General features: G+C 43.0%; 1 protein-coding gene across 10 annotated transcripts in view; it reads left to right on the forward strand.

Annotated features, from left to right (window-relative positions):
• BECN1 (beclin 1) overlaps positions 1 to 11,097 on the forward strand; it is a 21,728-nt gene extending 10,631 nt beyond the window's left edge. For 3 of the 10 annotated variants that reach the window (XM_035301507.3, XM_008996662.5, XM_008996661.5), the window contains exons 3-13: positions 1,675 to 1,742; positions 2,905 to 2,966; positions 3,443 to 3,511; positions 3,662 to 3,752; positions 3,859 to 3,995; positions 4,116 to 4,310; positions 6,136 to 6,282; positions 7,513 to 7,662; positions 8,167 to 8,227; positions 9,447 to 9,589; positions 10,311 to 11,097. In XM_035301507.3, the coding sequence (XP_035157398.1) occupies positions 1,675 to 1,742; positions 2,905 to 2,966; positions 3,443 to 3,511; positions 3,662 to 3,752; positions 3,859 to 3,995; positions 4,116 to 4,310; positions 6,136 to 6,282; positions 7,513 to 7,662; positions 8,167 to 8,227; positions 9,447 to 9,589; positions 10,311 to 10,479 (1,292 nt within the window). In that variant the 3' untranslated portion in view covers positions 10,480 to 11,097. Of the gene's footprint in view, positions 1 to 1,674; positions 1,743 to 2,904; positions 2,967 to 3,442; positions 3,512 to 3,661; positions 3,753 to 3,858; positions 3,996 to 4,115; positions 4,311 to 6,135; positions 6,283 to 7,512; positions 7,663 to 8,166; positions 8,286 to 9,446 lie in introns of all 10 variants that reach the window. The other 7 variants (XR_013535941.1, XR_013535940.1, XM_008996664.5 and 4 more) reach the window with 5 other exon arrangements.
• Positions 11,098 to 11,399: the final 302 nt, after the last annotated feature.

The raw sequence follows: 11,399 nt of genomic DNA on the forward strand, positions 1-11,399 counted from the left end.
GGAGTATACCGTCATTACATCATTTTACAGATGAAGAATTGAGGCACAGAGAGGTTAAGTGACTTACCTAAGATCCAACAGCTGGTAAATGGAGGAGTAGAGTCTTAAAGTCTGAAGAATTTACTGGGCGTGGTGGTTCATGCCTGTAATCTCAGTGCTTTGGGAGGCCGAGGCAGGAGGATTGCTTAAACTCAGGAGTTCAAGACCAATCTGAGCAACCTAGCGAGATCTTGTCTCTAAAATTTTTTTTTTTAATTGCCAGGTGTGGTGGTGCACACCTGTAGTCTCAGCTACTCAGGAGTCTGAGGCAGGAGGATCACTTGAGCCCAGGAGGTCAAAACTGCAGTGAGCTATGATGATACTCACTGCATGCACTGTAGCTTGGACCACAGAGGAAGACCCTGTTTCAAAAAAAAAAAAAAGGCCGGGGTGGTGGTTCACACCTGTAATCCCAGCACTTTTGGGAGGCTGAGCTGGGTGGATCACTTGAGCCCAGGAGTTCAAGACCAGCCTGAGCAACACAGTAAGACCCTGTCTCTATAATTTAAAAAATTAAAAAAAAACAAAACCAAAAACCCCAAACCCGGCAAAGTCAGAAGAATTCAAATTAAGTCAGGCAGTAAAAGGAAAGACTGAATACGCAGCTTACATAAGCTTATGGGCCTGAGGTCAGCTCACTTGGGTTTAAATCCTGGCTGTCATTTACAAGCTGAATGACTTTTTGCAAGTTACTTCATATCTCCAAGCCTCAGTTTCTGATTTTTCTGTAAAATGTTAAACTGCCTCATAAAGAATTTATAAGATTCAAATATGACAAACCACAGAAACACTTAGGAATATGCTGGGCAAATAGTACGCAATAAACGTTAGCTGCTATTACCCAGTTTCTCTTTTTTGAGGGAAAATTAACTCTTAATAACAATTTTTGACTTTATTATGGAAATATTTTATTATGGACATATATAGTCAAGAAAATAGCATAGTAGCCTCCCTTGTATCCATCACCCAGCTTCAACAACCATCCACATGCTGACATGTTTACACTTCGACTCACCTCCCATCCCCCGCTCAATTATTATGGTTTTCACACTTTTTTAGAAAGGTAAATTGTCTTGCCTTGAAATCTTAGCTGTATATTTTTGACAAGTGGATACACTCATGTAATCTGAATGATTGCAATTTAGCAATGTTTCACCTTCCCAGAGGATTTCCTCGTGTTCCCTCCCTGCTATTCTGGGGGAAACAGGATGTTAACTTTTGGGATGGAAAATTTTAGAGTATATCATTAACCTGTGTATACTGTCACCTAGTTGCAACAATTATCAACACATATTTAATCATGCTTTGTGTATGGCCCCATCCATTTCTTCCCACCCTGAATTGTTTTGAAGCAAATCCAAAACATAAATATTGTAAATATTTCTGTATTTTTGACAGATAAGGATTCTTTAAAATAATCATATTACCATTATGCCTTAAAAAAATTGAACATTTCCATAATCTGATTTAATGGGGGTGAGGAAGACCACAGATTCTTTTTTGTGTAAATGGTACTTTAAGAAAAATTGGAGGTGAGGGTGGTGATGAGGATATTTCACATTCTTTTCCCGTAGTTTCAGATGCCCTCCTGCTTTAATAAGACTGTTTCTGACCCACTGTTTTCCTTGCCCTTAGCTCCATTACTTACCACAGCCCAGGCGAAACCAGGAGAGACCCAGGAGGAAGAGACTAACTCAGGAGAGGTAATAGAAGTGCCCTCTCTCCTATCCTCATGTAGTAAACATTCCAAATGGGAGATTTGATATGAAAGCACAGGAATGCAGTCTTTGTTTCTGCAGGCTGCTTGGTGCTTGAAGAGCCCGCAGACTTCTGGGGTCTCTGGGTAACAAGTCATTCTACATGATCAGGCTGCTCTGCATCATTGGAGATACAGGCCTGCACCTGAGGTCACAGGGTTACTGAATGAGCCATTTAAAAACGTTGGGAAGGGCTTTTTATTTGAAGCAGAATTATAAATTATTATAGGTTGGAGATGGGATGACCTGTGTGTCCAGGTCATTCCAGAGCATTGATTTGCATCTGTTGTTCTAGCTAGTTGTTAATATCCACTCCTCTCCATTTCAAAAGCATCCTGGTTAGGACAGCGACTTGTATATTACCCTGGACAGAAAGAATTGTCAGTGTTAGAGAAGATGTCGTTTTAAACTGTGATAATATCAGTGATCCTGTGGAGCAACATCCTGTGAGATAGTGTTGAATACACACCTGAGATTTCTTCTCCTCCGGTAGCAAGGGAGCCGGAGTATTTATTTACCCGCTGCTGCCAGTCACTGGGGGAGGGCTGATGTCAGGTTGAGTAGGGGTTATTAATTCTGGCCAGTGCCCCCTGCAGGCAGTGAAGAGTCCAGGAGCCAGAGAAAGCCTTAAACGAAGCAGCAAAGGGGTCTGGATTTGAAGTCAATAGATGTCGTAAGATTTTTGATCACATACAAATAGTCTTAAAATATTGAAAACATATAAATGATCTACTTTGTACTGTGACAGACTTCATTGCCATCTGATCTGGCTTTTTCCTTGTACTATGATTTAGGGCATTCTGTCTCCTACCCTTGACTGGTAAGTGTTGAGAAATGCAAGGGTAACCATGAACAGAATATAACATAGTTAGGAAATGCTGTTCCCCACAAAAATCAAATGGGACTTGAGGTTTTTCTGTATCATGGGTTCTTTCTTAGCGCACATATATAAGGATTGCCTCAATAATACCCATTTTTTAAGTCTGTGTGGTTTATCAGATCTTGTGGTTATCAATCAAAACTACAGCTATATAGTTCTCAGGCTGTTTGGGGAAGTGAACTCTACTTCTAAGCTGCCAGAATTCTAATGCTCTCATTTCTTTCCCAGGAGCCATTTATTGAAACTCCTCGCCAGGATGGTGTCTCTCGCAGATTCATCCCCCCAGCCAGGTGCCTACTACTTCTCAGCTCCCTATTCCTTGCCAAAGGCTAGTAGAATTTTAATTAAATCCAGGAATCAAGACCTGGAGCCAGGTGATGGATATGCATCCTCACCTAGCCTTTTGGCCCTTTCGGAAAAAATGTATTCCCTATACCTGGCCCATCACCCAGTCCAGTATGGATTTTTTCCTGTAGCCATTCACACAATGGGAAAGATAGTAGATCTAATGACAAAGTATTGAGAAAAATTGAGGGAGTGATTAATCACTAATAAAAGACATGGGCTCTTGAGAAGTTTCAAAATAGCAAGTGTTGTTAGATGTGCAAGTCCTAGTTCTCATATCTGCAGGTAAAGAGGTTGCTGGCAAGAGGTTATTTTTAAATAAGGGGTTAATGTTTTTTAAAATGGCCTTTCCTGATTCTCCCTTCTTTTCCATTGTAGTCATACACATACCAATTTTTTTATGCCCCCTCTCCCTTCTTAGTCCATCCAGGCCTACCTTCGTGCTGAGTGTCCCTGTGGAAGACCAGCATGGCCTTCCTTTGGGAGAGAGGTACCCTTGGGAGGTCAGTCGGGCTAGGAGTGGGTATGTGCCCTGAGGCCCCTCAGCTGGTGCTTGAGAGTCTCTGCCACTGGCATTGCAGTAGGTGGAGGAAGCCTCTCTGCTCCCTCATGTGGCCCGTGGGCGGGGGGCTATCTGCAGGATGATGTCCACAGAAAGCGCCAACAGCTTCACTCTGATTGGGGAGGCATCTGATGGCGGCACCATGGAGAACCTCAGCCGAAGACTGAAGGCAAGTCGGCCCCATTCCAGTGGCAAGCAGTAGGCCTGGCTGGGAGAGTGGGTGATTGAGCAGGTAGCATGGGGGAGGCCCTACCTTGACTCTCCCACACTTCCAGGTCACTGGGGACCTTTTTGACATCATGTCGGGCCAGACAGATGTGGATCACCCACTCTGTGAGGAATGCACAGATACTCTTTTAGACCAGCTGGACACTCAGCTCAACGTCACTGAAAATGAATGTCAGAACTACAAGTGAGTGCCTCCAGAGCCAGGGCTCAGAGCTGTTACTGCTCAGGGACTGCTTGGCCCTTACCCAAGAGCTCTACTCCAAATGGAACTCTAGTGAGTATACTCTGCCTGTGTCTTTGGCAGACGCTGTTTGGAGATCTTAGAGCAAATGAATGAAGATGACAGTGAACAGCTTCAGATGGAGCTAAAAGAGCTGGCACTAGAGGAGGAGAGGCTGATCCAGGAGCTGGAAGATGTGGAAAAGAACCGCCAGATGGTGGCAGAAAATCTTGAGAAGGTCCAGGCTGAGGCTGAGAGACTGGATCAGGAGGAAGCTCAGTGAGTGCTTACCCTGTTCTATCTTCTCACACTCAAGGCTCCAGGAGAGGAAATGGCTTCCAGCAGAATGTGTCTGATTAGTTTGTAAACTATAGTCAACTGTCAGTCAGCAGCATGTCTGCTCCAGATCCTGCATATTGCTTCCATGCCCTGTTTCTAGAGGTTTGTTAGGAGAGTTACGTATGAGGAGTCAGCATGATTAAGTGAAAAAAAGGATGTTGGTTAAATAGAGAGTGCAGAAACCAGAGCTGTCTTGGCTCTGTCCTGTAGGGAATGGGCTCATTTGGATGAATCAGCCACTTTCTAGCTATCCTTATCTGAAAAGATGAGCAAATTTGCCTACATTTGTTCCCTCCAAGCTTAAAAATTTCACGGGTGGTGGGGGGGTGGGTGTGGTGGCTCACATCTGTAATTATAGCACTTTGGGAGGCTGAGGCAGGAGGATCACTTAAGGCCAGAAGTTTAAGACCATCTGGGGCAACATAGTGAAACCTTCATCTCTACAAAAATAAAAATTTTAAAAAATTAGGCTGGTGTGGTGGACCTGTACTCCTAGCAACTACTCAGGAGGCTGAAGTGCGGGGTCACTTGAGCCCTGGAGTTCAAGGTTACAGTGTGCTGTGATCATACCACTGCACTCCACCTTGGGCAGCAGAGTGAGACCCTGTCTCATAAAATAAATTATGGATGTTCTTGACCTGAGAGAACCCTCTGTCTAGTGGAGGAGACACAGTGTCCATACTAACTAAAGTTGTGGAAATGAAGGACAAAAATGTCTGTTTTTTCATACAGTAGTATTAACAAGTTTCACTGGAAGTGGGGTATACTAACTATTTGAAGGACAGTAAGTATATAGAAGTGAAACTTTAGAAGGCCAATTATGGCCAGTTCATGGAAGAAGCCACTCTTTTTTTTTTATAATAGAAACAGAGTCTTAGCTCTGTCATCCAGGCTGAGTGCAGTTGTGTAGTCATGACTCACTGCAGCCTCGACCTCCTCCACTCAAGCAATACTCCTGCCTCAGCCTCCCAAGTGGCTGGAACTATAGGTGTGCACCACCCATACCTGGCTAATTTTTGTATTTTTTGTAGAGACAGGGTTTCCCCATGGCTGGTCTTGAACTCTTGAGCTCAAGTGGTCCATCTGCCTCAGCCCCCCCAAAGTCTTGTGATTACAGGCGTGAGCCACCATGCCCAGCTGGAAGATGCCACTCTTTTTTCTTTTGAGACGGAGTTTCGCTCTTGTTACCCAGACTGGAGTGCAATGGCGCAATCTCGGCTCACTGCAACCTCCTCCTTCTGGGTTCAAGCAATTCTCCTGCCTCAGCCTCCCGAGTAGCTGGGACTACAGGCGCGCACCACCATGCCCAGCTTAATTTTTGTATCTTTAGTAGAGACGGGGTTTCACCTTGTTGACCAGGATGTTCTTGATCTCTTGACCTCGTGATCCACCCGCCTCGGCCTCCCAAAGTGCTGGGATTATAGATGTGAGCCACTGCGCCCGGCCTTGGAAGATGCCACTCTTAACCCATTTACGTCTCTTTTGAAAAAGATCAGAAATAGCAAGAGGTTTTTTTGGCCTGGTTTGGAAGAATTATTTTTTCTTCCACCTTTTTGCGTGTGGGCAGCTGGAATGTGAGACATTTCTGTTCCTCCCAGGCAACACAGCTAGGACACAGATGTTCCTCTGAGTGGAATCTGTGCCAAATGTAAAAGATGCTAGAGCTAGATGTAACTGATTACTAAATAATTGTTCGTAGTGTGGTGAGAGAGAAACTTCAGCCCCCAAACTAATAGCCTTCAGTGGTCCCGTTGGCTGCTCACAGGTATCAGAGAGAATACAGTGAATTTAAACGACAACAGCTGGAGCTGGATGATGAGCTGAAGAGTGTTGAAAACCAGATGCGTTATGCCCAGTTGCAGCTGGACAAGCTGAAGAAAACCAACGTTTTTAATGCAACTTTCCACATCTGGTAATGAGATCTGGGGGATGAGGAGCACTGCACATATCTGGACCTTAACTGTTGTCCACTAAAACTGGGTGCCTACTTCCTACAAAAGAGGGACTGTAGGTTATCTTCACCCAGCTAGGTTTCTTTCATTCATTGTGATGGGATAGGCACGGTAGGGATTGGAATTGTAGAGCTTGGTGACGTACACCCTTCTAAGGAAAGGGAAAGGCCTGAGGCCTTCAGCCACTTAAAACCTGGTCAGCTGCCTGGTACTGATTTGTCCCGGGGTATTTGATGTTTATCAATTTAACTAATAACTGTTGAGCATCTACTCTGCAGTAGACACTGTACTAAGTGCTAGGAGGAGAATAGCAAAACAGTATGCAGTCAGCCTTCTAGTTGGTTATAATCTGGTGGAAGGGATGGGTAAATAACAAGCGGTTGTAATGCAGTGTGATGATGGTAAACCCAGGGTGCTGTGGGAACACATAAGGGCACTTGATCCAATTTGGGGAGGCCACATGGAGAATTTCCCCATAGCAGACTCACGTTTAAACTGAGAGGTAAAGTAGAAGTCTGCAAAGAGGGGGTTGTTCCTAGCAGAGAGAACATCATGTGCAAAGAAACAGGAAAGAGGGAGTGGTAAATTCAGAGAACTAAAAGGAGCTTATTGTGACTGAAGATTGAGTGTAAAGGGGAGAGTGACCGAATATGAAACTGGAGATTTACCAGTTCCTGAAGGGTCTCATAGGCCTTAAGAGGTTTGGAATTGATCCAAAAGGCAGTAGGAGACACTGAAGCATTTTAGCTAGGGAAGTGACATAATTTCACTTGTACTTGTGAATGATGGCTTTACCTGCAGCGTGGGGAATGACTTGGGATAAAGGGGTGGAATCATTGGTAAGGATACTTGTCATTAGGAATCTAAGGGGAAAGAGCAGTAGCATTGAATTTGGAGAAGAGTGGACAGATCTAAGAGATTTAGCAGGTAGAATCAGGAGAGTTCTGCAGTTTTACAGGGAAGGAGCTGAGAGAGCATTGAAGGATACCACCCAGCTTTCTGCTTCGGCATATGAGCAGCAGGGGAAAAGATGATGACACAAGTTTTGGACATGTATTTAAAGTGCCAAGTACAGCTTGCGTATATAAACTTGAAGATAGATTTAAGCTGGGTTTGGGGTGAGAGCAGGCAATCTCAAAAGTTTGAAGTAATCCCTGTATTTCTCCCCACCTTTCTGCCTTCCTCTGTAGGCACAGTGGACAGTTTGGCACAATCAATAACTTCAGGCTGGGTCGCCTGCCCAGTGTTCCAGTGGAATGGAATGAGATTAATGCTGCTTGGGGCCAAACTGTGTTGCTGCTCCATGCTCTGGCCAATAAGATGGGTCTGAAATTTCAGAGGTAGGAAGTGTAGCCCTTTCTTGGGGAGTGGTGTGTCTTTGATATAATCTGTATTTCCACTGGTATTGCTCTCCACCATGTCAGGACCCCTTGCTGCCCACAGACAGGGAGTTTTCTGTGGTTGGAGAGCTGTCAGCATCTGGTTTTCCCCTCATCACAGGCTCTTTCCACTGAAGACAGTCACTGAGTTGCATGACCATAGTGTAGTTCCCAGCCTACAGGCCCCAGAACCTTAGAGTTCCTTAGGATATTCAGATTTTGTTTCTTTAATCTAAACCAAAATATAACATTTGTCCACGGAAGGCCCCCCAGGCAATTATATAATAAAGGTAGTTTGTTCAGTAAACAAAATATTTTAATCATGGATCCAGTGGGGAGGTGGGAGAGGGAGTTGAGAATAAAAGAAGCCCTTGGCTAGAATGAAGAGTGAAATCGTTGGGCTATAACTTCCCAGTAATCTCTTTAGGAGTTCTGTATCCATCTCTGTCTGTATCTCTGTTTTAGGTATCGACTTGTTCCTTATGGAAACCATTCATATCTGGAGTCTCTGACAGACAAATCTAAGGTACTCTGTGAAGTTCCATTTTCACTGGAATACAGAGTTCTTGTATCTGTTAACAAAGGTTTGCTTTGACATTGTCATTTCAGTTTCTTTTTTAGACTGAGATATATGAAAAGCCAGTGTATTGTTCAATATCTTGTCTAGTGCAGGTTTAGTTTTGGGGGTCTTGTAGAGGAAAATTAGGTTTTGATAGTCTGTTGAGAAGGGATATGGGCAGGTCAGAGGAGGGTGTGTACACTAGCATAGGAAAAGAATATCACCATGAGATATTTACAGGGTGAGTATCCCTTGCTCAAAATGTTTGGGACCAGAAGTGTTTTAGATTTTGGATTTTTTTCAGATTTTGGGATATTTGTGTATATATACTAAGATATCTTGGGAATGGGACCCAAGTCTGAACACAAAATTCATTTTCCCATTTTCTTTTCTTTCTTACCTTTTTTTTTTGGAGACAGTCTTTCTCTGTTGCCCAGGCTGAAGTATAATGGCATGATCTTGGCTCACTGTAATCTCCACCTCCCAGATTCAAGCAATTCTCCTGTCTCAGTCTCCTGAGTAGCTGGGACTACAGGCACCCGCCACCACACCTGGTTAATTTTTGTATTTTTAGTAGAGATGGGGTTTTACCATGTTGGACCAGGCTGGTCTCGAATTCCTGACCTCAGGTGATCCACCCACCTCGGCCTCCCAAAGTGCTAGGATTACAGGCATTTGCCACCATGCCTGGCCTCTATGTTTTATATATACTTGATACATGTAGTCTGAAGGCAATTTTATACAATATTTTAAATAATTTTGTGCATGAAACAAAGCTTGTGTTTCGTGATACATTGAATCATCAGCAAAGGTGTCAGGTATGGAATTTGTGGAATTTTCCACTTGTGGCATCATATTGATGCTCAAAAAGTTTCAGGTTTTGTAGCATTTTTAATTTATTTTTCTTTTCCCATCTACTCTTCTGGAAAGATTTTTTAGCATTTTGGATTAGGGATGCTCAACTTATGGTACATTTTCACTGACAGTGAGACAGTTCTAAGTGCATTGTTATTTGCCCAAGGTTATTGTAGTTGTTCAAATCTATGGAAGATAAGAGTCTAGCCACAATATAAATTTCCAGTGGGATACAGACAGAACATGACTTGAGAGGTTGATAGGATTGGGAACAGTCTCTGGAAGCCTGTCTTGGTGCCATATGCATAGCCAGTTTTCTCTTCTTGGGCAGGAGCTGCCGTTATACTGTTCTGGGGGGTTGCGGTTTTTCTGGGACAACAAGTTTGACCATGCAATGGTGGCTTTCCTGGACTGTGTGCAACAGTTCAAAGAAGAGGTTGAGAAAGGCGAGACACGTTTTTGTCTTCCCTACAGGTCAGTATACCCCAGTGCTGAGTGAACCTGTATAGGACCAAATTGAACAGAATTGAAGCAGCAGTAAGAATGGAGGCAAAACAGTATAAATGGTGGGAAAGCAAAAAAGAATCACAAAAAAGGATGGGCAAAGACTGATCCAATACTGCAAGCAGGACAGAATGTGACCACCTAGTCTCTGGAGTAGAAGGATGTTGCCTTAGCTGGTTTAGGGGGTTTTCTTGGCACAGAGCTCAAGTCTGCTTTCCAGTTTCAAGAAGGTTTTTCCCTGAAACCCTTGGAAATATACAGGAATGCTTCTTTTGGTCAATTTTTTTAGGATCCTAGTGATGGATGGAAACTCTAGTTTTTACCTAGAGTAAGGCTGCTTCTATCATCCCAAAACAAAGCATTTCTTTTCTTCTGCCTCCTTTCTCCCCTGCCAAGTTCAGGGATGCCTAGGAAAACAGCAAGAAGTACTGTAACCCTCACACGCCCCTGCTCCAGGCTTCTCTTCTGTTTGGGTGTGTGTCCTGTCCCTGTACTCTACAATGACAATGAGGCTCTTGTGACAGTCTTCTTGATTTTTGGCTTTCAAGCAATTCCAAAATACACTACCATTCCTCACCAAGTGTTCTTTAATAGATAAAATGACGTGAATAGTCTCATGATCAAGTCCCTGCCCTGAACTGACTTAACTCAGATCTCAGTTACTAATGAGTTCTGCTGTGTCCATCTGCAGGATGGATGTGGAGAAAGGCAAGATTGAAGACACAGGAGGCAGCGGCGGCTCCTATTCCATCAAAACCCAGTTTAACTCTGAGGAGCAGTGGACAAAAGCTCTCAAGTTCATGCTGACGAATCTTAAGTGGGGTCTTGCTTGGGTATCCTCACAATTTTATAACAAATGACTTTTTTCCTTAGAGAGAGGTTTGCCTTAAAGGCTTTAAATTTTGTTTGCAAACATGTTTTAAATTAAATTCGGGTAATATTAAACAGCACATGTTTACAATACCAAAAAAGAAAAAATCCACAAAAGCCACTTTATTTTAAAATATCATGGGACAGATAGTTTCCAGACCTACAAAATGCCATGTATAGCTGCCAGCCCTTGTCATAGTTTTGACTCTTAACGCCATGGACTCCTTTCCCCTTATTCCCTAAAAACAACTAATTTAAATTTGCTTTTTTTTTTGAAAAACTGAGTTGAATTGAGATTGATGTGTTTTCACTGGATTTTATCTCTCAGCTTCCTGCACTTAACAATATGAAACAGAAACTTTTGTCTCTACTGAGACGAGGATATGTTTGAGATGCACAGTTGGATAATGTGGGAAAATGACATCCAAGCTTTAGCTGGTCACCATGTGATGTGATCAGACGCTTGAAATTTAACACTTCTCACTGGGTTCTCAAACTGAATGCCGACTCTGCTCTGTGTTAGAGATATGAAATGGTGTTTGATACTGTTTGAGACATTATGGAGAGATTTAATTATTTGTAATAAAAGATCTGCTACAGTCTGAAAACTGCCCAGAGGTACACTGTTGGGTTTTTCTTTAAAATAGAGTACTTTGTATTCCGGGAGAATTGAGTTCTAATGCAGGTATGTGGAAATTCTGCTTAAACATGCTTAGAGTTAGTTTTTAAAAACTCTAGTACAAATAGATAGCTGTTGAGGAAGCCCTGTTTGTGTAGATCTCAATAATGGAACAGAGATGTTAAACTAATTTTAAGGGGAAATAAAGTCTACCTCCTTGATGCTTAGTCAAGGTCACCCAGATAGTCTGTAAGTCCCTGATTAATACTAATCTCCATGCCTGATGTTCCT

This window comes from Callithrix jacchus, chromosome 5 (assembly GCF_049354715.1).
Source record: "Callithrix jacchus isolate 240 chromosome 5, calJac240_pri, whole genome shotgun sequence".
Lineage (NCBI taxonomy): Eukaryota > Metazoa > Chordata > Mammalia > Primates > Cebidae > Callithrix > Callithrix jacchus.